This window comes from Tetrao urogallus, assembly GCF_951394365.1.
Source record: "Tetrao urogallus genome assembly, chromosome: 1".
Taxonomy (NCBI): domain Eukaryota; kingdom Metazoa; phylum Chordata; class Aves; order Galliformes; family Phasianidae; genus Tetrao; species Tetrao urogallus.
In genome coordinates this window covers 23,516,967-23,544,783 of record NC_136813.1, presented here as the reverse complement: position 1 = coordinate 23,544,783, position 27,817 = coordinate 23,516,967, and the positions used below count along the sequence as shown (strand labels likewise).

Below are 27,817 nucleotides of genomic sequence, written 5' to 3'. Positions count from 1 at the left end.
GTGGTGGCCAGGTTACATCTTCAGAGACTTTCTTGTGATTCTGTGGCTCTTTCTGAGCTGTCCACATACAGCCTCTAGTTTGACAACTATTCTGTAAGCTTGTTACATTCTTGAAGATGTTCTTGAAATAGCTCATAGCAGGTAATTTTGCATTCAATTCATAAATCAAATGATAATTCACTGATTAGATAATAGTACCAGTTCTAAGTACAAACTGTCAAAAATCACCTGTCCTAATATATACCAGACACATTTAAATGACTTTTTTTGTCTTTATGATAAGGTTTCATACTCTCTATCCTATTGTCGTACCCTCATGCATTAGATCATAGTGGATCGCTAATCCAGCAGCAATCAGCCTGCCTCTTGGCTCTTTGCCTCCTGGTTTTCTGCTGAGTTAATTAGCAAATGGAATTGGCTCAAAGAGAAGATTGACAGCTTCCAGAACTGGCATAAGGTAGACAGCAGACATGTGCAGCTAAACATCAGGATCAGGACCCTGCCATTTCTGTATCAGCAAGAAAACAGATTGGCCCATCCCAATGTCACCGGTCTTAGAGCCAAAAATCACATAATTTCAGAGCTGACTTTTGGATGCCAATGCTGGTTTTGGCTACATTAAATTAACCATAAAACGTAACTCTTTTGAAACTTGGGAAGCAGTGTGTCTTTCCTAGCAAGCTGGAGGGCTGTTACATAAGGCTTGCTGATCGCACGACAGAAGTAAATGACAAACTAGAGCTTTTCTTGATTTCACAGTGTGCCAGTAAGGCAAAATTACAGCCCATCTTCCTGAATAAGGGCAGAGATCATCTCTCCAGTCAGCACTGGCCCCGTTTCACACTGTCTCTTGCTTTTCTGAGCGGATGGTGGACCATTTCAGGTCACTAACCACCTGAAATTTCGGGGCTTTATGAATTCTATGGGCTTGTTAAGTAGTCACTTGAATGTAAGAGCTGCCACTGAAGCAACCAGAGAAAGCGACAGGGAGACAGAGGCGCCGCCATGCAGCACTAAGCTGTGCGATTAAAGCAGTCGGCCTCGTGAAGCTTCGCCTTTACAAAGCGAAGAAGAGAGCTTGGACCGCGGCCGCCGCGCAGCCGGGGCAGGGCGCGCCTCGCCGCTCTCTCAGGCGGCCGCCAGACACACAGCGGCCGTTCTGCGGCCCCCGGCGGGCCCGTGGCGCCATGGGGGAGCGCGGCGATTCCGAAGGGCTGGAGATGGAGCTGGGGCGGGAGAGGAGGAGGCAGTGAGTAACGGGAGTGGGGCCGAAGGAGTGGTCCCGGGGGGGGAGGCGGGAAAATGGCGGGTGGTGCTGCCTCAGGGGCACCTGGCGGGAGGTCCCGCAGTGCGCTCTGCATCTGTGGGGATTGAAGAGCGTTTTGGGGACTGGGAGAGTGTGGTGAAAATCTGGGATTGTGGGGGGAAGTGGCGGGCTGTAGCAGGTCAGGGGACTGGCGAGAGGAACCTGAGGAGGTGGGTGAATAATTTCAGCCAGAATGAAGCTGGCAGTGAACGGGCAGGGGAATGGGGATGGGAGAGGAGCTGGTGTGGGATAAGGACGGGTTTGTGGTACAGGAAAGGGCTTGGAGGAGTGATGCCTTGTTGGTGGGGAGAAGGGAATGAGTGATCAGATTATGGCAATACACATTTTTTCCCAGTGGAATACAGCTGGAAAGCCAGATTTCACTGTCAGTAACCATCCCCGAGACATCTTCCTAGCGTCGTTCTGCAGAGATGGCAGTGTGTGACTGTTTTAAGAGGCAAATGTTTCAGGGATCCGACTAAATAGCTTGGTATTAACAGTGTTCATGTAAATGTTCCATTGTGTGGAATTTTAGGGATTTTTTCTATTTTTTTTTTTTTTAACATTTCTGCCTTTTGAGTGCTAATAAACCAAAAGTTAAAATACCAGAAGCTCCTTGAGGTGCTGCCTTAATTCAGACCCTTTCTGTACGGTTTTCAAACATTCAGTTCCATGTCTGTTTTTCCCCAGGACAGTGTTTATTTCAGTCTCCAAGCTGAGGGTTCTCTGCAATTGTACTTTATGAAATGTTTATCTGCTAGCAGGAAGAGGAAGCTAAGGTTTATCATAGAGTCAGTATGGTTGGGCATCTGTGCTCAGAACAGTGCACAAAAGAGCTCCGTCACGCTTGTACCTGTGTGTGAGCAAAGGTCCTTTTAATGAATCTCCAGAGTGGGGAGTAGTGCATCAGTGTAAGACAGAAGTTATTCAAAGCAAACACCGACTCTTATTTCCCAGGCTCACCATTTTGTTATTGGTGCTCAAATAAAAAGCTGGCTGGTATTGACTTTGTTTCACTGCTGTGATTTATTATTGTCTTAACTAATGAAAACCTGGGTATTTTATGCACCTGAAGTTCTTGCTGATATCCCTGAGAACGTTCTGCAACCATGGCCCAAAGCCAAGGTCACACAAAGATGTGTCTTCTGTGCTGATCAAACAAAAAATAAAGGTATTTAACAAAAGTCTCTGTTTCTATAGCATGACAGAAACACAGTGGAAAGCCTGCTGCTCCTGATGGATTCTGCAGCTATGTCCCATGTTTATCTTGTGCATACAAGCAGGCAGTACCATTATTGTATTGTTATTTATTCAACTGTTGGCAACCAGGATTGTTAGAAATCAACATCTGAAACAGGCGCCTGTGTTGTCAGTGAATACAGAAGGCTTTAAGGTGTGATTCATCTGACCTACTTTGGTTGGCTGCTTTAGGAGGAGATGACTCACACCCTGAAAAGTTTTCTCTCCAATGGGTGTAACGAAAGCTGAGGATGACTGCTTGCAGATAGATGTCTCCATTCCTAAGTGCAGTCTCACCCATGTCATCCTTTTGCTGGCTTATTTGATTATTGTTCCACTCAGACAGTTTGGTAACAGCCCTCCTACCACTCTCATTTAAGGAGGGATTTTTACTTCAAGGAGTAAATTGAATCATCTGTGTCAGTGAGGGGTCTTTACCTAAGAACCTGCTGATTCTCAATGATTGTGGATGTAATACTGTGAAAGGCTTTAATGAAAGTCAGTAACTTAACCTGACACTGACTTACTGTAATCGAGATTTAGCACAGGTTCTTTTTGGGAACTGCCACGACAAATGTTTGTAAGCTAGAGAGAAAACATAGTACTGCATTATACTTCTTAATAGACAGAGGTCTTTAGGCTCTATGTGCATGCATATCAGCTCACTCTGTCAATTTACTGATGTCAGTAGAGTTGCATGTGAAAATTCCACTTTGAGATTTCAGCTTTTGTGGCTTTCCAGACAACGAGAGTTGCAGGATTTGCCCAGCACACTGCTGAGTGACAGTGCCTGGAGCTTTCACTGCTATATACACTCTTGCCTGTGGTGCCTTTTGTAATGTATAGTATCATTTGCTTTGTTCAGAGATTCTGAAGGCACCTGTGTATTTTGTCTTCTATGGGAACCAGTAAAGGCCTGCCTTGTAGCAGGGCTGGAGCTCTAGAACTAATGATTTGCCTTAAGCTTCACCTGTAATGTAGCACTAGTCTCTCTCCAGTAAACAAAATGGCTTCAGGCAGTCTTTTGCCTATTATGTGCTCTAGATGCTGAGATCTGGATAGCAAAAGGTGCAGGAAAATGGTTTTCATCCTAAGTGGCTGTCACTGTCAAGCAAAACAACACCTGCAAACTGTCTTAACAGGAACATCAGCAAATTTTTGTCTGTATTTTCAATCACAGTCTTCTTATCTGTACTGCAACTTTTTTCTCCTTCACAAGAAGCTTCCTGATTTTGTTTAGTGGATGTGGATGTCATTAAGTCTGATTGTTGATTAACTCTGGGGCTTTGAGGGTTTATGGGATTTCTTCTGTGACGACTATCAGTTGTCCAATGATACGGGAAAAGATCATGCCTGGTTTTTAATAACTGTGAGGCTATTGGTAAAATCACACCAGCGTCAGTGCCCCTTTAAGTACAGCCCAGGGCTGTGGGCAAGCAGCTGCACAGAGCTGTTTTACATTCACAGTAACAGACAAGTGGTTTGGCCTGTTGTTTCCTGTCACAATTAGAAATAGCTCCATAAATGCCAAGTATTCTCAATACAGTAGTAAGCTGAAGTATTTACCAAGTTGGTCAAGCTGATTTATTTCTACACTCCTCTGTCAATACGGAGAGTGTAGTTTACTGTATATACACTGAATAAGCACCCTGCCTACTTTCTAGTTGCTATTGGAATACTAAATATTTACTATTAATTATTTTTTTTTATGAGAATGGTTTTCATTTTCAAATGAAAAAAAAGATTTTTCTCAGCAATTACAGCCTGATACCTCACGATGTGTCATTTCAGTATACATTTTAGTCAGGAAGGGATATAAATTGGAAGTTGGTTAGCAGCTTTGCTAGTGATGCACAAAGAAGAATAAAATCTAACGTGCTGTAAGAGTTGTTATGTGTAGTCTTGAAAAGCTGAAAATATCATGTTTGAAGTACTCATTCTAACCATGCTATTCATCAGCACACAAAATTTTCTTTAAGAGGAATATTAATTTAATTTGGAAATAGCTCAGCTCTATTTATATCTCTGCCGGTGTCCAATTCCAGCTGTTATTTCCTTCCCAAAATGCCATTTTAACACTCGCCTTCATCACAATTTCCTCTTTTACAAGCACTGAGAGGTTGATAGAAATCTGCTGTAAGTAAATATTATCTACTTGTGTTGAAAATATGCCAGTGATATAATAAGATTTTGTCTTCCTTCTTAGCTATCTGCCTCTGCCATTTGGAGTGGGAACAAATTAGCAGCAATGATCAGATTTCCTCCAGTTTTCCTGGATCTAAACTTTTTGAATCATGTGCTTCAACTGTATCTTTGGTGAGACTTTCACCACAACCTTTTTTGTCTCCACTATGCTACCTGTATTTTCATTATTTCTTTGACTCTGTCTCCCCTCCCTAATTTAAAGTTGGTAGGGAAGAACAGCATTAGAGCAAAGAGAGACTGGAAGACCCAGTTGTCTCTGGTCATGGAAGATTTCTGTCTAATTGTGACTCTGCATGTTTCTTGCACTTACCTGAATGACCTTTTATTACTCTTCTGCTTATTTTATTTTCTTTGAACTTCTGTACCATTTCAGTTTTTCTTTCCCTCTCTCTCCCCATTGCAGGCATCTCCAATCATGATTGGTCTGCTTCTGTTTCTGTAACTTTAGGTTGAAACTGATGTTCCAAGCTATGGAAAATAAAATTCTGCTGAGTGTGATCATGGGATGAGCAGCAGGTGATACCGTTCTGGTGACAGAGCTGATGTCTGAAACTTTATTTCTAATAGAGCTAACTGTTTCTTGAAGAACACTTCTCACGAGTGTATTCAGAATGGGAAGATTTACATTGATGTGAAAGCTTCCCTTAAAAAACACACCAATAAATAGGACAAACAAGGGTTTTATGAACCCATTATGTTGTAATGAACCATACTAAGATTTAAAATACATCTCTCTTATTTCAAAAATGAATTACATATTTGTATTATAGACCATATTCCAATTTACAGAGTTGTGTTCTCAGTTCTTTTGAAAGATCTCAAGTTGGTCTTTGAAAAATGGATGCATTCAAGAGCCTTGGTTGGTTTAGGAAATCTTCCAAAAAAACTGATATGAAATAATCACAAACTGCTTTTGTAATGTGTTTTGCTGCATTTTGTTTGGAGCTGAGTTGAAAATATATTTGATTTAGTCTTTTTTTTTTTTTTTTTTTTTTTAATAATTAGATTAATGCAAAGCCTTTTCATTGACTTTTCTAAATACCACAGGCAAATGCTTGAAAATTCAATATCTGAATTGAGAAGAACAGTAACGGAACTGGAGAAAAAGCTTAGTGGTGTTGAAGATGAAGGTAAGTGAATTGCAACAGTTTCTTACTAATTGAATAGGAAACACGGCAAATTATTTTTTCTTTTGGTAGGACTTACAGTGATACAAATTTTTATTTTGGAATATTAGTTTTCCCTTTCCAAAAATGACTGTTATAGATGTGAAATGTGAAAAATTAAGGACCTTCAATATGAAATGAAAGATGTGAAATTATGGACTACTAAATGCTGCATGTTAGCTTTTTTTCTGTTAGCTATTAAAGATATAACGGATGACATGAGTTTATAGAGATAGTCAGTTAATATTCTGGCCACAGTAAGCCGTGTGGTAAAAAGAATCCCTTGATCTATATTTTCAAGCTCTTTTGTAATTCAAATGAATACTTCCTCAGTATGAGGAATACTAACTGGAGACCTTCTCAATCTTCTGAAAAAAAAAAAAGTAAGATCTGCTTGAAAAAAGCAGAAGTTGACTTCTACTTGAAATAGCATGGAATAATCTGGGAAACAGAATAACCCTGTACTTGTTTTTAAGGTAATGAGTGGAAAACCAGATATGAGATGCAAGTAGAATTGAACAGACAGCTGCAAAGGCAAATTAATATTCTTAAAGACAAGGTGGAGCTTATTCATGGAAATCCAACAGGTAGAAATGGGCATTCATAATTGTTTTTCAATAAAATTAGTGATTCTATGTTGAATGAAGTCAGTGAGTTGCACCTTCTGCTTATTTGTAGATAAACTGGCCATTGTTCGCATCTTTGATCAAATGCCTGTGGTGAGTACAGTGGAATTTAGTTGCTTCAGCTTCAAAACCACAGAAGACATTACATTAAATTAAATTAATTGTACAATTTTTTTTTTGATGTTATTGTTCCTTAACAAACAGTATCTGTGGTCCTGTCGAGAAACCAAAGCAAACAGTCCCACTTAGTTTTTCAATTGTTTCAGTTAGGCAATTGGTTATGAATTTATAAGGCATAGAACATAATAATGAAGTGGGAGTAAAAGACCTAAATGTTGGGAATAATCGTGGAGTATATTTTTTGACTGAGTAAAGATTCTACATCACCCTCAGTGAGGTGTATGAGATGGAGTAGCTAGACTGGTGCTGTCAATAACTGAAAAAATGTAAAACCTTGATCACAAAGTGATGGAATCTCTTAGGCTTTGTGATTTTTTTAGTCCAACACCCCTGTTCAAGGCAGGTCAGCTGCAACAGGTTGCTTGGCATCATGGCCAGTGAGATTTTGAGTGTCTCCATAGACAGAACCTTCTCAATTTCTCTGGGCAACGTGTTTCTGTGTTTGAACAATAAAAAGTGTTCTCTTGGCTTAGATGGAATTTCACGTGTTTTAGATTGTTCCCATTACCTCTTGTCCTGTCACTGGGTACCTCTAAAAGTAGCCTGGCTCCCTTTTCTTCCTCCCATCCCATCAGGTATTTATACACATGGGTAAGACCCCCCGAGCCTTCTTTTCTCCACACTGAACAACCCCATCTCTCTCAGCCTCCCCTGCACATACCAGAGCATGGAGTTTTCCTCACCAGCAGGAAGACTTTACATTTTTGCTTAATTGAACTCCACGAGGTTCTCTTCAGTGCAGTGCTTCAGTGTATCCAGCATTACTCACAGTTTTGTAGCATAAGTGACAATAAATATGAACAATTGCTGTTACTTTTTGTGTAATACAGTCCCAGGAAAATTCCTCATTGTATAGTAAGTACTCAATTTTTGCAGCACAGGACAAATTGGATTTTTATGTTGTATTACTTAATATGCTTTTATTTCACCAGCTGCATTTCAACAAAGCATAAAACAACTTCTTATGCACTTACACAAGTAGAAGTGCCTCCATCTGACTCCCATGCTTCAGATTCTGAAGATTAATGGGAGTTCACTGAGCCTGGAGGAGTCTGCATGCTGTGTTAGTGGGAATTATTACCCATTTTAAGCAGAGTGTGAATAATTGATTGCTTATTCTGATTTAATTCATGGCTTTCAGATAGTAAATATTCTTCTTAGGTTTAGTGCTGTCCTAGACTCCATGATGTTCTTCAGATGGCTGGATATATATATATTTTTTTCAAACAGCCAATTAAAGCAAGAAGAAAATCCTTCCCATCCCATTTGCCTGTTTCAGGGACTTGGTTTAAAAATACAAGTGGAATTATTTTTGAAAAGAAGTCTTGAGCACAGGACATGGGGCCAGAAAATTTACAGCAGTCTGCTTCAGACAAGTTATTCCCATCAGCCTGTAAAGCATGCACTGGTGTGCACAATGGCAATATTAAAAGTGTTTATTTCCATCAAATTTCCAATGTTCTCTTCACCAATCCAACTACACCTTTGCCAGGCACCTGGAGAGCCATTACCAGTTAGATAATCTGTGAGCTTTATCAGCAGCTGTGCTGCACCAATCCAGTACATTTCTAATCCTTACTAAATTCTGCTTTGCCTCCTCACCTATGGGCTGTCATTCTGTGAGATTTGATTACTGCTCCTGTAAATGAAAGAATGGCAGTGGAACAGTAAGATTCATTCTGCCAAAAGGAGCCTAGGAAACAATTTGGAGTGTCCTACACTTACTCAGTGACACCTAGGGAGGTCTGGAGCCCATGTGCCATGCCATAGATTTTTATCCTGCCATTTTTCATCCTTCCAGTTCAGTGTGAATACATTTGTCTGTTATCCAAGAGTGGAAAAAAATGCTTTGAAATTTAGAAAAAGCTTCATTTTGGCTTGTTTTGATTGTCAGGAGATGGAAGGAAAAAGAAAATGGATGTGTTTTGGGGACTTTGCTGTCCTTTTTTCACTGAAACTATCAGGAAAGTCCATGTATTTTTACAGTTACCCTTGTAGAAATGCAGAGCTCCTTTTTCTTTTCAATTTTGGCAGATAAAACATCTGTAAAAAATACACAGATCAGTTTGTGGTGTGTAAGCATAAAGATTTATCCAAATCATTTTTATGTTTTTGGGAATTGTTCAGAGGAGCATTGGGGAATATTTAGCTTCTCTGCAAATGAGAATAAAGAACAGATGTGGTGAGTGGGTGTAGAAAAGCAGAGATCAGTCGATCATCAATCTACATTCACTCAGAGTAAAAATGCTGAGAGTGTATATATAAAAATCATGTGTGTACATTAAATGAGAAGTACACTATGATATTTAGTCCTCAGCTTGCTGTTGCATATGAAGTGAAAGGATAGCAAGGTGATTCTTCTAGCAAGACGATACCATTTCAAGAGTATAGCAACAACAGACACTAAGCAATGTGCTTTGAAAATGAAATAGCATTTGCAAGTCCTTTTAACCTATATTCCCAAAGAAGCTAGTTACACAGTTTGAGTTATTAGAGGCACCTCTAATAATTCTTAATTTCATTACCAGTTTCAGCCATGTTTAACAGTGGAGATATCTCAAAGGCATTAAGGATATTTGTCTCACTCAACTTGTCATTTAGGGTCTTACGTAGTCAATAGAAGGAGAAAAGCATATCCATGGAGTGATTTGTCTCATTTAGAGATAGGTAGGATAAAACATTTTCTTGATTTCAAGCACAACAGGGAAAATAAAGATTAGTCATCAGGGACTCTGGCAGTGAGCGAGCTATAAAAAACTGAAAGAGAAGAATACAAATGCAAATTCTGGGGCGATGAAGAAGGAAGCACAAGGATTTTCAGTGTGCATAAATTGCAATAATTGTTGCAGATAGCTTGCACTGTTTTCACTTCAGAATTAGAATGTTACTGATGAGTGATTCCTTGCTGTTAAAAACACCCCTAAATCATTTAAAAATACAGTTATTGTTCTTGCTGTATTCCTTTTATTTTATTTCAAAAATATCATGAAGGACACATATCACAGGACAGTAAATGTGGATCCATTACCTTCAACATACAAATTAGAATAGCCAGGATTTAGAAAACCATTTTTGTGTACTGAGAGTTGATTAAAAATAATCTAAATGGTGACAAGCACAGGGGAGCTGCAACACTGAAAACTGGTTTTAGTCAGTAATTTCCTTTATATCCCAATGAATAATACGAATGTCATACACCACTTCAGGAATAATTGCAGAAAGAATGCCTTCTCTCCAAAGCTTAACACGGTGTGAATTTTGTTTACCCCTCTTAAACATATTAAGCATTCATTTGTTCACATTTTGTCATTAAGTGTGTTTTGGTGAAATGCGCGTTGTCTGCTGGATTCCTCTCTAAGTAGGAGGGAAGTGATTTTATTCTCTCTCACCGTTTCTGCTAGAGAGGATCCCTGGATAGCAGCTTTAGTATGCTAATACCGAAAGCATACTACAAAATCAGTTCAGAAGAGCACACTCCTGATAGCATTGCCTTAGCAACGCTCTAGTTAAAATTAGCCAAGGAACGAAGGTTTCTGTGATAAATCACTGTTTTCAGGACTGCCCAGCACCATAGCTGAGAAAATTCTCACCACTGCAGCCAGATACTTCCTTTAAAGCACTGCCTTTCTGAGACCGGAGTGACTGCGTGCAGCAATCCTAACAGATCAACCTCAGGGTTTTTCCTATATAAAAACCATAAGCAGAACGTGTGACAGTGTCACACTGGAGAGGATGTTGGCAACCTAACAGGAGAGGCATCCAGTGTTTATGAAAACACAAAGAAGCTGTACCACAGTAGGTGTTGTTAACTGCCTATGGGGAACATCATCACTTCCTAATGGCACAGGAAACGTTGACAATTCTTTCAACAAGTCAGTGTTAAATGAATCTTGTTGCTCTTGCTGGATTATATCACCCATAGCTCTGTGACAAACAGGTCTGATATCTGGTCTTTATTGTCAAGATTGGAAGTATTTTGGAGAAAGTCTTGTATTCTGTCTCATAGCACTGAGCTGCGTCCTGCCTCCTGCCAGACTCCTTTCATCTGACTTAGGCCAAGTGTTTTGGATGTCTCCAAGAGACCTTTTTGACTCACAGTCCTTTCCTTTCTTTTTCACATTGGCTTTAGTTGTTCCTCCTGGCAGCCTTGCACAAACCAGCAGACTGTTTCTCACAAATCACTTTGTGGGTTCCCAGAGGCAGAATGCACTTTGTATTTCAAAGAAAACAATCAGGGAAAAACTTGCAGTGGACTGACATTATTAGCTGGCCATTCTCCAGACTGCTGCCTGTTCAGGAATTTCAGGAATTGCTTAGCAATTGTCTGGGACCCTTGGATTTCTCCCAAGAAAGATTTGTAATGAATTTCAAGGCCTTTCCCAAGCCTCACAGGAGAGATAAGAAGTAAAACATTTTGGATTCAACATCATCTTTTGTTTTAAATGTGAAGTACAGCAATGGAGGTCTGGGTTTTAACTTCCTCCTCCCACTTTGGCAGATGATAAAACAATGTTGTGGGCATCATTGATAGAAGGATTTGGGTAGCACTGCCCTACACCTCTTTAGCTGAAGGAACTGGATTTTTCCAACAGATCTCTGGGCAAATTTCCTTAACCTGGTTCATGACAATATGTGATGCAAACAGGACTCTCTATTCTCAAATATTATCTGTGATTCTGTGATTCATGCATTTCATCTGTTTCGAATACAAAGAGCATGCTAACCACAAGGGGGCACTTGGCATTTAAACAAGTGCAGTGATTTTTTTCTTCACCTGTACTGAAGCCTTTTCAGCATCTATTGCATGCACATCGATTGCATATTTTACATAGGGATGTGCTGTGCTAGGTAATTTTTAATGTATCTTTTTCAGTAACTGCTACGAAATATGGTTAAGTGAGCATAATGATATTAACTTAAAATCAATTTCAGTTACAGTAAAGCTGAAGATGTGACGTTGCTTTTTGCTCTTGATGAGCTTAAAATTTATTTAAAGATTCAGCTAAATCACCTGCTGATCCTCAACTGCTAGTGTTGGAAGGAGGGGAGTTCATTCACTGTGCAAAAATTAATTTGATTTAAAATGTTAAGTACAGTGAATTGCAGTCATCTTCTGTGCTTTTGTTGGTGGTGCTTTTCCTACAAAACTGACAGATGTATTCCTTCTGTTCTAATTTATGGAGAAAAATTGGAGGATTAAAGCTGAAGCAAATTGCCATATAGATCAATAGTCTGCATGAGCTCTGATGAAAGCAAATTTCAGCCTCTTGATGATGTCACGTATTTGTCACCTTGTCTGTTGTAGAGTGATTGATAGAAACTGTCACCTCTGTTGCCACTGGTAGCAGGGCAAGGAAAAATCCAGAATGAGAATAACTCATGTGGGTGGCTTTAAAATTCAGCTGCAATTCCCTTCTCTATAAATTCATTTTCTGGCAAGTGCTGAGCAAAATATGTAACTTCAGACGAATGAAAAGAAAATTATGTGAAAAAAAGAACTGTAGAATTGATGTTCTCTTTGTGAAACTGTGGGCTTTTGCCACTGCTGGACACAAAACTTAATGTATCATTGCCCTGAGAGTGAATCTTGCTAAGCCTTGCAACATTCCATTACATAAAGAAAGTATTCAGTTAAAATCTCAGTGTGTCTTTTGGCTTACCAGCTTGCTGAGACTGGCTTGACATGGGCAACTTAATGAAAACTAAGAATCTTAAATTCAGGTTAAATCCCTTAGTCAGCTTATGTCTCCTTTTTTAGGAGTACATTGTCCAGCTATTGAAGGCTTAGTAGAAGAACCTGCTATAAATCTGACCTAGACAATATTTCAGTATCCAGCTAAACTGATACTATTAATAAATTCAATTGGCCTCTAAAAATCATTTTCAGAATTTATCTAACTGGCTCATCTTGAAGTCTTGTTGACAGTTTCTCCTGCGCAATTGCTGCATTGCTTGAAGGACTCCGGTTTCTCTCGAGCTCTCACTGGTTCTTGCTTTATGTAAAGGCTTTTTGAGCTCCTACAAGTCAGGGTTACTATACGTTTTAAGCCATTTACTTGTGTTATTTTCTTCTTTTAAGCACCAAGCTGATTGTGTAACTATGAACATCAATAATTGAATCTCTTTCAGTGAATTTTTTCTCTGCTTGCTTCCCACAGCATTTGGTAAAGGCAAACTTAGTCCTTAATGGTTTTGGCTAAGCTCATATGCTGGTGTTTCCCACTTCTGGATTTGTATTGCTGTTCAGCAAGACTTCAGTTATAGAAGGTCTCAGCTAGTTCTTCAGTTATTGCTTTGACAGTAGGGTGAGAGGTAACTTATAACCAGTCTTTACTAACAGGGGTCTCTGGGACCTCTCTGAAGTTTTACCACTGAGAATTTTCTCATTCTGTTTTTGAAATTGCCTTCTGTAGTCTATGGGAAGTTGGAGAATTTTGTTAGTTGAGTAGAAACATCTGTCTGGCAAGATTTACTTCAGAACTTCAGAATTCCTATTCTGAGCTCTGCAGCATCTGTTAGATGCCTGGACCCAGAAGCAGAAAACAGAAACTGAGTTTGCTGCATGAATTTCCTAGGTATTCCTTGGGAGAAGAGAAGCTAGATTGGAATTCACAACAGAATTTATAATAGAGATGGAAAACCATTGGGAAATTGGTGAGAAAGGTACAAAGAATTGTCTGAAATCCAGAAGTATCCTTTCCAGAAGTATACATGATCTGGCATCAATTGTGCCTTCTTCTTTCTCCATCCCTTTAAATTTTGTTTTCTTGACTGATGAGCAGCCTGACCTCAAGAATTATTTCAGCATTAGTAAGTAAGGGCAATCTCAAGATACATTATTCTATGAATTGAAGCTCTTACAGTGTCAGAGGACTGAAATGTAAATCTGAAATAAAGTTTGTTAGTTAATTTTTAGTCTCTTTGGCAGAAAAAATTGAATTTCTAGTATAATATGGGTAGAATATGCATATCAGGTTGTGCTTCATCAGGGCACAACCAGAGCCACCATGACTGCTGGAAAACTTTGCTTTGAGGCTCTGTAAGGGCTTTCAGCAGAAAATTAAGCAGGTTGATTAAGCATGTTCTTAGGAAAGCCAAAGAAGCAAAAGTTCAGATGCCTACCTAAGTTTTACAATAAAAACAAGTGTGAAGAATGTAAGATTCTGCATAATTCACTGTAGGATGTTAAATTTTGCTTGAAGTGTAATTTAGACACTAGTCTCTTTCTGATTTTTTAAAATTAATTAATTAATTTATTCATTTAATTTTGATTTTTTTATTTTTTCCCAATCTATAAATTGGGAGTGATTTCAATTTCTTGTTTCTCTGGAGGCACACAGATGATAATTTATTGTCATATTATCAACTTATTTCTGTCTGCTTGCTCATCAAAAGTGGTGATGTATTATGCAGTTCATTTGCTTACAGCTGGATATCATCCTTGATCCAGAGCTGAGTGCCCAGACATCTGCACAAGACCAGCTGCACTGGCAGCAAAATATAGACAATACTTCTGAAAAGGTTAAAGGAAAATAATAACAATAATTTAAAAAAAGATCTAAAAGTGGTCTGCTCAAGAGGTGAAAGAACTTAAAGAAATTAGACCAATACCATCACTGAGGATATAACTGATTGCTCTGTTGTGCCTAACAGCTGCAACACCAAGACTTGCTGTATTTAGTAACTTACGGACAGTCTTGAGGGTAAATAAGTAGTGCAGTGTAGAATTACATAGAAGAAATATTGAGAACAGCATGAATTTTTGTTTTTGCTGTGTTTCAGCTTACTATGGTGGCACAAAATATGTTGTGCAAAAATATGTTGTCATATGATTGTGGTCTTTAATGTAGTCAGGTCAGAAGGCAAAAAAATTAGAAACCTTTTTATCTGACTTTTTTAATACTGTACAGACACTGGTGTAGTGAAAGAGCACATGATCCTGGTGGAATTTGGCTAAATCTTTAATCTGTGGTTTATGCGTTTACTTTCTGTCCTTGAATTGGAGAATATTAAATGTATTGAATATAGGAGCCTTCTGTATTAGGACAAAGGTTTCATCTGCATCCAAGATACTTCAGCTTTAATTAGGAAAAAAAACAAAAACTCAATTCTTTTCATGTCTCCAGTGTGTCTGTTATAACAGATTAAAGATAGTAACAGTACAGTCATGTATGAAACATTCTTGAAAGATATAGCTTTTCTTTCTCTCTTCCCTCCCTCCCTCCCTCCTTCCCTCCCTCCCTCCCTTATCTTTCCCTCCCTCCCATATTATCTTTCTTTCAATGTTTAATGCGTAGGAATCTGGTTAACAGAGTCATAAAATCAGTTACTTTGGAAAAGACCTCTATGGCACTGCCAAGTCAATCACTAACCTTGTCCCTAAGCTTTACATCTACATGTGTTTAAAAGACCTCCAGGAATGGTGACTCAACTGCTTCCCTGGGTAGCCAGCTCTAATGCCTCTCAACCCTGTCATGAAGGGTATTTTTTATCTGATATTCAACCTAAATTTCCCTGCTGCAACTTGAGACCGTTTCTTCCTGTCCTCTTACACGTTGCTTGGAAGAAGTGGCCAACTCCTTTCAGGTAGTTGTAGAGAGTGATAAGGTGTGCCCTGAGCCTCTTTTTCTCTGGGCTAAACAATCTGAGTTCCCTCAGCTGTGCCTTGTAAGACTTGTTCTTTATAGACCATTCATCTTTGTTTTCCTTCTTCAGACATGTTCCAGCACCTTGATGTCTTTCTTGTAGTAAAGAGCCCAGAACTGAACACAGTACTTGAGGTGTGAGGAGGGCAATCACTTCCCCACTCCTGCTGACAAACTTTCTGGTGCAAGCAAGGATGCCATTGGCCTTCTTGGCCATCTGCACACTGCTGGCTCATATTCAGCCAACTGTTGGCCAGTACCTCAGGTTCTTTCTCACTGGGCAGATTTCCAGCTATTCTATTCCAAGTTTGTAGCTTTGCCTGGGCTTACAGTCATTGAGAAAAATTAACTGATATTGCTAAGACAGTGGTCAGATGGTACTGAAAGGATTCAGTTATTCTAGCTAAGAAGATGCTTAATTTAGAAATAAAAACTAAAATCCTGAAATGGATATTTCTTTTACTCAGAGGGCCTAAGCAGACAAATGGAAAAAGCCTCACTAGACTGAAGTGGTGGGATAACAAATATTAAAGATACAAACTTTGCAGAAGTGATCAAAACAGAGATAGATGTTGTGCATAGCAGATAAAAGGGACTTACATGCTTTAAAGTTCTTTCTTTATCATCTGCTTGGATGAAATCACCTTGAGGAAGGATAGAAAAAAAAGTTAACACAATAATATTGGGTAGGTTTTCTTGTTTGTATGTACTGTTTACCCCTTAGCTAGATCTTTGTTTCCTACTACAGGCAGTGGAAACCTTGTCAATACTGTATGCTGAGTGTATAGATTCATATCTAAATTCATCTCAGTAGGCATCGTTGGTAGAACACTTATGTAAACGGAGACTTGCAGACATTTCAGTGCAGAATAGCCTACTGCTGCTCCAGAAGTATGTGTGTCCTGTACCCCATGTGAGGTATCTGTCATGTACAGATGTCTTAGACACCCTGGAGCATTTTAGATGGCAGCTGAATTGAACCCTCTGTATCTGTTCAGCTGAATGACTCTATGCATCATTGATGGCATTGACTGTGACTCTTAGTAGGGGCTTAGTTCACACAGGACACTCAAATGGAGATATTCTTACCTCAGAGTGAATCCCATCCATACTGTCAAATATTTGAATGATTGTAATGTTTGAATGGATATGAATTTGAATGTAACATTATTAGATGATTACTGCTAATATTTCTGAAATATTAATTTATTAAAAGTCATTCATGATAGGCAAACCTGTTGACTTTCTGTGATGAGGTAATAGTTTTTGTTGTCAGGATAAGTACAGTAATTCTGTATATAACTTCTGATAAAGATACCATGTCACAAGGGAAATGGCTGATAGTTTGTAGAGAATGAAAGCTAGTGGATTTGTTGAAGGGGGAAATAGCTGGCAAATGAAATGTAAGAAGGAATAGGAGATTGCTGGGAAAGTACAAGCAGAGTTCTTCCAGGACCAGGTTTAGAACTAATCTTAATGTGATACGCGTAACCTTTATCACAGCGTAGAAATAGATGATGGCATTTTCTCATTACACTGACTACATAATAAAATAGAGATGTGGATGTTGTCTACAAAAGAATTACACTGAAGACGAGATTCTTAAAAATTGCATGAAAATATAGTAGTATAGTCCAAAGTATTGAGGAAGGAGTAAATGAATTTTGTTATGAATTGAGAGCTGATCACCTGGAATCTGGATATTCTGTTTGATCCCATGTTGACTGTGAGCCATCACCATGCAGCTGTGAAAGAGCATTACTGACATTGGTCAAGGCAATCCAAAGCTCCAAAAACTCCAAAGCTTCTGGAGTACTTCGTGCTCCAGTATGGTTCTGCTCTCCAGCTGTGAGAATGGGCTCCAGGTGGGTTATAAACGGGCTACCATGACAGTTAGATGAAAGGACAGCCTACTGTGTGAGAGACCATTGCTAAAAGCTCAGTTTGTTTATCCTAGTAAAATAAATGTTGAAATAAGACATTCCTGGCTTCTGTATGTAACACCAGGGAGGAAGAAGGGCAGTTATCTTAAATATAATCACAATAACAAACAGGTCAAAACTAACCTTGAATAATCTGAGGCAGGGAATTAGAACAAATTGTTGTTAGAGTCTCCTAATAAGAATGTATCTACTGGACAGAGAGGATCAATTTGTGAAAGAGATTATGAGAAGCAGTTTCCTCTAGTATGTGGATGTGTGTTCTGATTGCACTGCGAAGAACTGGCCAGTGCTGGTAACCAAAAGTGGACTCTGCCATGGTTACTCTATCTCAGCTCACTTGTGCACAAAGTAAATGGTTTCACATATAAGACAGATTGCCCCAAAATACTGCATTTTAGCCAAAATCTTAGGCGTTGCCAGTGACACCCAACATGCCTCATTAGCAAGTCCAGCAGCTCCCTTTCCAAGTGGTTTGAAAATGGATGTGCAGGTGGGATCTGAAATCTTCTTCCTACAAAAAAAAAGCAGCAGTAAGAGTGAATTTTGTTTAGAAGTAAGGAGCAGGTCTGTCTGGTCACAACAAAGTGACTTTGCTTATCTAACAAGGCACACGAGTATGGAAGACTGTATTTATATCTTATTAACACAGTGGAAATGTGTAGTTCACAACTGATACTTCTAGCATATGGTTAACTGCTTTTGTCTCTGTGGTGTGCCAGCCTGAACCTTGTAAACAAAAAGTGCACAAGAAGCAAACAGAGTGACAAACACAGTAGTGCCTGAAGAGTAAGTAATGTGGTAGTGATGTCTTTGTTCAGAATGGAAATATGTCTTTTATTTACTGTAACCACAGGGCTCCTTAAAGGAGGTTCTTGAACAACTAAAAGAAGAGAAGAAAAGACTCCAGAATCAGCTAAAAGATTATGAACTTAGACTGGAACAAGAGGCAAAGGTTTGTAAATCACTGTATGCATCTAGTCTATAAAAGCTGTTACGCTGTCTGACAGACAGACAAGGTGTGTAGGACACACAATGTAATAGTTTGCTTAATGGTATTCTGTGCTATTTATTTTAACATAGGCTTACCACAAAGCTAATGATGAGCGGCGCATGTACCTTTCAGAGATTTTGCAGGTAAGAAAAAAACCTGTGTGACTTGATAGGAGCTGGAGCAACTGGCCTGCATTAGAAATAGTGTGCCTGTATTAGAAATAGTGTGCCTGCATTAGAAATAGTGTGGCCAGCAGGAGCAGGGAGGTGATTGTCCCCCTGTACTCAGCTCTGGTGAGGCCGCACCTCGAGTATTGTGTTCAGTTTTGGGCCCCTCACTGCAAGAAAGACATTGAGGCCCTGGAACGTGTCCATAGAAGGGCAACGAAACTGGTGAGGGGTCTGGAGCACAAGTCTTATGTGGAGTGGCTGAGGGAGCTGGGATTGTTTAGTCTGGAGAAGAGGAGGCTCAAGGGAGACCTCATTGCACTTTACAACTTCTTGAAGGGAGGTTGTGATGAAAAAGGGTCCGGCCTCTTCTCCCAGGCTAATAGTAGGACCCAAGGAAATGGCCAGAAGTTGTACCAGAGGAGGTTTAGGTTGGACATTAGGAGAAACTTTTTCTCTCAGAGGGTGGTCAGGCACTGGAATGGTTGCCCAGGGATGTGGTGGAGTCGCCGTCCCTGGCAGTGTTCAGGAGGCACCTGGATGAGGAGCTACGAGATTTGGTTTAGTGCTTGTGGTACTGATAGGAATGGGAGGGTGGTTGGACTAGATGATCTTGCAAGTTGTTTCCAACCTTGCGATTCTATGATTCTATGATTCTATCTCTCTTGTGAGGAACACAGAGAGACCTAGCACTGCTTAGCCTGGGGAAGCAAAGACTGAAAGAGGATCTTGTCAGTGCTTACAAATATCTGAAGGATGAGAGTCAAGTGGATGGGTTCTTCTCAGGCTCTTCTCAGCAGTGTGCAGTGACAGAAAAAGAGCAGTAGCCAAAAACTGGAACATAGGAAGTTCCATGCAACGTGAGGAAAAAATTCTTTACTTTGATAGTGACAAAGAACTAGAACAGGCTGGTTTTGTATCGATTGGAATTTCATTGCTCACAAAGATAGTACCCTAAACTGAGAAAGCTGAAGCAGTTTTGTGATACTTGCTTGCCCATCTGGTAGTGGCAAGACTACTGTGCTGCAGTTCAATGTTTCAGCTGAAAAGAGCAGAACCAAATTATTAGTGACATTGACACCTTAAGAAAATTCCTCCTTTTCATGTTTCCCCCTTCTTATCTTTTAAAGACAAGGTAGCCAGTCAGCTCAGATTGACAATACAATTAAATTTACAAGATAAGGGAGAAGGTACTTTGTTTTTATGAACTCAGAGGCTAAATGTTATTACTGCAAATTATGTAACACATTAAAGTTGATAGTATAAACTGCGGGGAACCTGTAAAGATTTCTAGTACTTCCTGTTGTGAAAGAACTCTTGATTTGTGAATAATGAAAAAGTAATAGCTTAGTGTGATACTCAAGAATGATTGTCACGTACTCGATGTCATATGTAAGTGGAGTGAAAGGCTGTAATTAGCAGTGCTTCCATGTGTTTGCTCAGTGGGCAAGTGATGTCGATCATTTCTGCTTTGGGAAATCTGAAGGAATTTCTCAAGCTAGCTTCCCAGCATTAAAGCCATAAATAACCCAGAAAATGTGAATAATAACTGTTAGTATCTTTATATTAAACACTGAACCTGGGAACTGTTGGAGGAAGAAGATAGGAGATTAAAAGATGATTTCATTACTATACATGGTAGCAGGAGGAATAGCTATGTTTGGTTGCCTAGAAAAGCTCTTAAACCTGCATAAAACATTGTTTGAAGTGAGGTGTATGCACTGGCATATTGTTTAAGCAGGACACTGGGAACTAGTGTATATTATGTTTTCAGTAATCAGTTGCATTATTTCAGAATAATTTGGGGGGCAAAATAATCATTTTTTTATTAATCTGCCAATCTCCAATTTTGTGACTGCCAATTGTCTGAAGTAATTGAAGAGGGATCCTCTGTAATCTACGGAGGTAGAAGGATGTTTAAGGTGCAGACCATCACACTTGTTTTAGATGAAGTGGATTGCCTAGGCACTTTCCTGTCTGTATAACTGAGTTATAGGGAGCGGTTTGTGATTGTGAGCGGTTTAGAGCTGTCTTTTACATTGGTCATCTGAACAGGGTAGTCATTCTCATCATGGATGCAAAATAATTATTGGCTCATCTGGTTCTTTCTGACCCCTCACTGCCATGACCTTAATTTCGTTGTGGCTCTTACATTATTTTCAAATCAACATAGCTTTGCACTCCTTGTTAACAACTCATTTTGTCATCAGAGACAAAAGCAAATACACATTCAGCCTAGATTTTTTGCAGTTGTGTGCAAATCTCACCATTTGAGTCTGCTGTAATGCTGGCAGCAGTACAGTTAGAAGGATAACAGTGTACCACAAGATGTTGTTATCTTGTGACTGCATTATATTCCACTAACTCACACTTGATTACAGAGAATGGACATAATGTCTTGTTAGGCCTTCTTTCCTCATTATTTTAAATGCTTTTCTTTAGCTCACAGCAAAAATAAACAAAAAAACCCCAGAAATACAATGGAAGTTTTACTGGTATGTGCTAAAAATTTGCAGATGCTGAAAGCTTTTGCTTTCTTTCTGCTGTGTTTTTCCTGCAGCCTTCAGCAGAAACAAGAGAGAAGTGCTTCTGAGCACCGGTTTCTTTTATTTATCCTTTTATTATCATTGGCTTTTCTACTGTTTTTGTTGTTTTGTTTTTTTTTTAAGTACATGTGTTATCTGAGTGCTTTTCTTGTTTGAGTTGGCTGAATCCATAAGCATATAGTCGATTTAAAATTATATTTTTTTTTGAAGTTGAATACTTCACAAATCGTAGAATTCAGGCTAGAGGCAGTGCTGTTCTGCGGTGTGTTCTGGTTTGCTTTTTTTATGCTTTATTCCAGTCTGAAAAAACATTGGTTTGTGATTTGGATTCCACAAATACCAAAGCTCTTTCTGGTAGTATTCAGAAATTTGTTAGAGGAGTTGGCAAGGATGAACAATTGCACATCTTCACAAAAACCATTCTCTCAGGCCAGACTTTTACCACAAACTTTTAGTAACATAGAATAGGCTGATTTGTGACTGGGGTCTCTTTGCAGAAAAAGATCACTATAATAGATAGGACCAACTGAAAAGCTGCTTGTGCAGCTCGGGCTCAGTTCAGTTAGGATGAGCCTGAAGTAAACTGTGCCAGCAATAACAGTGCTATGGACAGTAATCTTATATACTGACAGTCTATATTCATATAAATAAAAAGCAACTCTGAAGGCAGTCAACACTTGGTTGTTATCTCTGGAACAGGTTGCCCAAGGAGGCTGCTTGGAGGCATTCAAGGCCAGGCTAGATGTGGCTCTGGGCAGCCTGGTCTGGTGGTTGGTGACCCTGCACATAGCAGGGGGTTGAAACTGGATGATCTTTGTGGTCCTTTTCAACCCAGGCCATTCTGTGATTCTATGATCCTGTGATCTTGTCACAGGAGCACTGCTCAGAAAGGTGATAAATGATACTAGACACTATCTTCACTGGAGTTCCTTGAGTTAAAAAAAAAAAATCTTTTATTCAAGAAATTAAACCTGTGCACATCCCATTCTTATTTATGCAAAGCACTTTAGAAAAACTACTTCAGTTATAGCTGGGTTTGCTAGGACCGGGTAAGGAATACTTGGCTAATACATTGTACAGCTAGAAGCACAGTAGAAACCATTGTCTTATAAGCAAGACGTTTCTTTTTAGAGCTGGATCTTCTTTTTCTCACAAGGGCAGGATGTTTTCAAGTGTTTTGCAAAATGTTAAGTTTAATTTAGCCAGACTTTAAGTCTTCTGTAGGTTACTCCAAAACCTACTTCTAGGTCTTTGCTGTCCTGGTGGATGTGCTGTATTGCATGTCATGATTATCATGTAATTATTGCATGTTTCTGATGGATCTCTTTAAAGAGGTTGAGAAAAGTCCATTTTCTTACATTAGACACGCAAGTGTGACACATCAGCCAGACAAGCCCTACACCTGCTGCATTTTCTGTTTTTCAGTCCATGGCATAGCTGACCCTCTGAAAAGTAGTGCTAGTAAAGGCATCTGGATAAGCAAACATGTGCTGGGTGAGGAGGGAGCACTGCAAACTAAGGAACAGCAGAAGCAACTGGTTTGATCCTGCCCAAATTCTGCTAAATGCAATTCCAAGGGTAATAGCTATTACCCTTGGAATAGCTATTTTTTATGTCCAGAATTCTAGTCATGATCTCCAAAGCATGCAGAGATTTCCATGCTATGAAACTTTTTAAAGTAGTTCTTGTTCTTAATTAACACTTTAATCATTCAAAAGTACAGCTAAGTTACTATTATTTTGTTTTTGTATCCCAGTCAGAAAAGTGTGTTTCAAACACAGTGGTTCTTCATTGGGAATACACAGTGCGACCTGCTAATTTTAAGTGATATAGTCTCTGATTATCCAACATAATAAGTCGTGATATTTTGTCTGTCAAGGAATGTTGGCATGTGCTCAGTTCCCAAAATCAATAAGACATTGGCATAATAGGTGCTTGAAGTTCTTTGTGGCAGTAAAACCATAATTGGTCAAAATCAGTTTGGAGGAAGCTTACTTCATTAACTGTGATCATGATAAGGATTTAATTTTATTTTTATTTATTATTTATTTATTGTAAAATCTCTGCTGCTGCAGACCTCAGCTATGCTTAAAACTGTTGAAAGGCAAAGAACAGATGCTCTGACAAGCAAGGGAGAAAAGCACACACTGAGGTATGTTTTTGTTTATATTTCTTCTTTTTCTGCTTTACTTTTTAACTAAATATGGTTTTTTGAATAGTGCAACTCTCTGTTCATGTTAAATATAACTAAATACAATCCTATGATAACATACTATTCTTAACATCATTTTTGATACTGCTTTTCAATCAGTTTTGCTTAATGCTAAGCATGTTGCATGATTGGAAATACACGTGCTTTAAGCAGCCTTTTTGAAATCTACCATCTCTCTTCTCCCATCTCAACCTGTGTTGTTAAAAAGGATCTTCTTTTCTTCTGTTTTACTGTGGAGTTGGAGCCCCTTTGGTCCATTAAGAGTAATTCGTTTAAATAATTGCTTAGCTTGATACTTTTTAGTGAGTAGAGATTGTAAGGATTGTAAGAATGATAATGTGAGTGACTTTAGATCACAGACTCACTGAATATCCCAAGTTGGAAGGGACCCATTGAGTCCAACTCCTAACTGGCAACACAGAAAGTCTTCATTGTTCAACATATTTCTGTTTAATTACATGGGTTAGAAATTTAAATGTGACAAGAGCCCACCTGTTCTAAACTACAGAGAAATAAAATTAATTTGTGATTGTAGTGCTTGTGAGATTGCATGAAATTGGAGATGTATTTTTTAACTGAAAAAAAACATAAGTAATATAATGTAGAAAGAATACAGGGAGTCACACAAAATTTGGGTTGAACCCAATATCCTGCCTCCAGTTGCAATAAGTAGATGCCTACAAAAGGGCAGGCAGATAAAATGTTTGCTTTTGGAACTCTCCCAAGTATTTGGAGACTTCCTGAGCTGATACAGTTTCTATGTGCTCAGTATCTCACAATAAATACTCTTCCATGAATCCACTTACCTATATTATTAATGTTAGCATCCATAATATGTACTAGGAACATCTACAAACGTAATGAGTAATTTATAAACAGGAAATGTGTACACATATTTGCTTACCTGCTTTATCCTTACACTCTGTGTAAGCATCAAATAACAGGATTTCAAAAACTGGAATGCTCCAGAGGAGGATTTTAATATGGTATGAATTAATGTCTCTAACTGAAGTTTCTCAGTACAGAAAAAGTCCATCGTATTTTCTCCCCATGTTCCATTGTGGAGAGGGTATGAGGGAATAGTATGGTGTGTAGCTGCACGTCAGTGTTACACCACTTGTCTCACAGAATAGGTATTGTAACAAAATACCCCTTTCTGCCAACTTCACCTCAAAGGAATTTTTCTTTTAGTTGTCCTTAGTAGCAAAGGACCTGATTCTCAAAGCATTGGCTTTGATAACCAGCATCTTACAATTTTCACCTCAAATTTTGGTCTTGGTAGACAACATAGAGCTAAGAATGAAACTTGGGTATCGTTTGTATTTTAAATACTAAATACAGGCAGATGTCCCTCGATCATGACGAACTTATCACAGCCACTGTTTTGTTACTTCCTTTGAATTATGTTTTGATTTACTACCTGAAAGTTGTTCATTCCAGCTGACATTAATGAAAACAATTTCACTGAAGTTAAGAGAATACCTGTGCGATGAAAATCAATTGTTGTTGAGAATAATTTGATTTTTTTCTGTCCAGGATTGTTCTGTTAGCCTTTCAAAAACCACCTGCAGTAACTGGATTTGAAACCATACTATAAAACAATGCTTTACGTTCGTTTTAACCTTAGGTACAGATACAGGAAGCCTAACCCATCTATTAAAAAAACACTGTAACATTTTTGTGTCGTAATTACGAACACTAACTTTTGTTGCATTCCTGTTCCTGGTTATCTAAACACAGAGGACAAGCTCAGTAGAGATCCTTTTCTGTGTTATTTCACAGCGCACCAAAAAAAATAGGCTAGCTGACAGCTGGGAAAAAAAAAAAAAGCATGGATGTCTTGATGACTCGTGTCTCTGATGTAGTCTGAGGAGCCAATTTAATGTCATTCTGAGCCGTCACTGCTGTACTGAGGCATATAGCAGGCCTTATTAGCAGTTTCAGCACTGCACTGGCTGCAACTACCTAGTTATTAGTTTGCATCTGATGTAGGTCCAGCTGTGTGCAGAATTCCACACAGACATACGCTGTCTGCTTGGTCCAATTCTGCAGTGGTTCTTTGATTGTAAGTAATCTGAATTTGAATGACCAGTTGGTTACTTCACAAACTGAGGCCAGTGGTTCTGATCATCCAAGTTCTGGATGGATGCAGCTCCATATTCCTGTGGGACCAGCTCTCCCTTTATGTGGATGCATCAATCTCAAGAAGACTAAGGAGTCTTAGGGAGAGCTTTGCTGGCTGTTTGCCCAGGGATTTGAAGCTTGTGCAGATCATGTCATCACAACTCCTACCACATAACAGAACATTTCTCTGGCTGTCATGAATGTAAAGATATGACTTTGTGACATATTTTCCTTCAGAATGCTTATTATTTGAGAGAGACGCCGAAACCCTTCAGGCAATTAGGGCAACATACAGTGCTGTCTGCCTGGTGCATTGATGAACAGGGAGAGAAACAATGATACTTTGTTAAGTGTAGAGATGCTGCTTGATGGTAAGAATGAGCCTTCCAGTTTGTGGAATCACCATTTCCCCCCTGGAGATTTGTTTACATTCTCACTGACTTCTCTTAGATCAGATGAGAACAGCTCCAGTAGGCTTCATGTAGGTGGTGTGTGCATCCATGATGAGTACCACTTCAGTAGTCTGCTAACAGCATTTCATATGTAAGATCTCCAGAGAATGATCAACAGACTGACACACCTGCTGAGAGCTGAAACTGTGCCTCCATGGAATGGTTTTCCATTTCTTGTCCAGGATTATGTAACTGAGGAAGATGTCTCATTAGCTTTCTCTTTGTGCAAATGTTTAGTATTCTGTTCTTTGAATGCCATCAATTAGATAATAGGAAGTAGTCAGGAATCATAAGATGAGGATTGTTTTAGAATGCAGAATAATTAAATGCTCTGCTAGCCCTCCAAACTAGAAATATACTTCTTTTTCCTCTCAGGGTTATTAATTCACCATAATAATCAGTTATGTTAATATAAAAAGCATGCAAATTTTTAGCTTACAGGAAATGTGACATTTGATGACTAACTTCATCCATTTTATTTCAGAGGGAGATGCAGCGTTCCGCAACGTCTGAAGATTGTTAATCCCCAAAAAGGACCAATTAAAAAGACTGCAGGAGTGATGCAGCTTCCAAAACTAAAATCCTGATTTAATATACCTTTTTTTTTAACTGAAAATTTCTGAATTGAAAATGAATGTGTTTATGCTTTATTACACCAAACACAGACCAGCACATCTTCTTGGCAGCAGTAGTGTAAGTTCCTCTTTGCCTGATGGAATTGTTCTTGTAGTTGCCATTTTTTGTTCTGGTGATCTCTGACTCTTTTCATTCTAGTTCTTATCAGTGATTCTGGTATCTGGGAGCTGGGATCTTTGGAGAACATTTAGTCAATCTGGTGGAACTGGGAGGTAGTACTGTTGAGTCAGTATGATTTTTGACATCTCAGTCAAGGAAAAACGAATGCAGAGTGATATAACCTGAAATGTAATCTCTGTACCCAAAAAGTAAATCTCTGCAGTAATTCCGTCCAAGAGCATCTGGTATAGCAGCTAAGAAAATATCCAAGTAGTCTGATGTTGGTACAGCTGACTGTGCCTTTCATTTGACTCTTAAGAAGACCAGCACATAGTCAGTGCCTTACAATAGAGTTCCTTTCCAACATAAAGTTATTCTTTTTTCCATTACTCCAGCAGAGGGACAAAACACCTCCAACTTTTTAAAAAGTTGACTTGCTGTAAAACCTTTTGTTTGCATGTTTTAGAAGCACTCTGTCATGTGTAGCAATTATAGGCACTAGTTACAGAAAGAAATGAAAGAAAAAGTCAGCGTTTTTAATCAAGATACTTCAGAACGTGTCTTGTGAGGGGGGACTGTTGCTTTTAAGCATTACATACACATTACATTTCCTGATATTGGTATGTTGCTATTTGCAGTTTGAATTCTCCCATGGATGTTTTTATGGGTTCCATAAAATTATTTATGTACTGTTCAGTGGTGCTGATCCATATATATTTATGGCCCAAAATAGTGCCAGTCTTTAAAATAATCTCTTCAGTGAACAGTAGGACTACTTTGTCTTTTCATTCTTAAGAGTGCAATTGTTGTAGTTTCATTACCTACAGCATTTTAGTCATTAAACTTTCACAGAAATCTTTTAAGTAGCAACAGAAAAAATGTTTTGGTAATGAAGCTTCAAGCTTCTGGGTTACATCATAAAAGCTCTTGGCAAAGCAAATATGATTGATTGACTGCCCTTTATTATTTTTAAGAGCATCCCTAGCTCTTTGCAGAATCTGGTAAAGCTTTTTTGCCTCTTTAAGAGCAGTACAAATAGTTCCTTATTACTGGCAGCATTAAAGCGAGGCCGTAATTAAACTCTTACAAAAAGATCAATGATGCCATTATAAGATCCAGGGAAAGAAGACCTACAGTATTGTACAGCATATTCTGTATGCAGAACTCGTTTCTCTCTTACATAGTATGAGATTTATTACAGATATTTCTAATGTTACTCTGATGCACGTGGTATAATTCTGTCCTAAGCAGGCTGGTCTGCACAGCACAGCTGATGAGGG

At 38.9% G+C, this 27,817-nt stretch overlaps 1 protein-coding gene across 1 annotated transcript; it reads left to right on the top strand.

Moving 5' to 3' along the window:
• Positions 1-1,187: 1,187 nt before the first annotated feature.
• Positions 1,188-26,389, top strand: LOC306945462 (coiled-coil domain-containing protein 169-like; the record flags this gene model as incomplete). Its single annotated transcript, XM_079534184.1, has 8 exons — positions 1,188-1,249; positions 5,798-5,880; positions 6,393-6,503; positions 6,595-6,635; positions 18,164-18,262; positions 18,391-18,444; positions 23,090-23,166; positions 26,287-26,389. The coding sequence occupies 8 exons, from the start codon at positions 1,188-1,190 to the stop codon at positions 26,387-26,389; spliced, it is 630 nt and encodes a 209-aa protein (XP_079390310.1).
• Between the last annotated feature and the right edge of the window lie 1,428 nt (positions 26,390-27,817).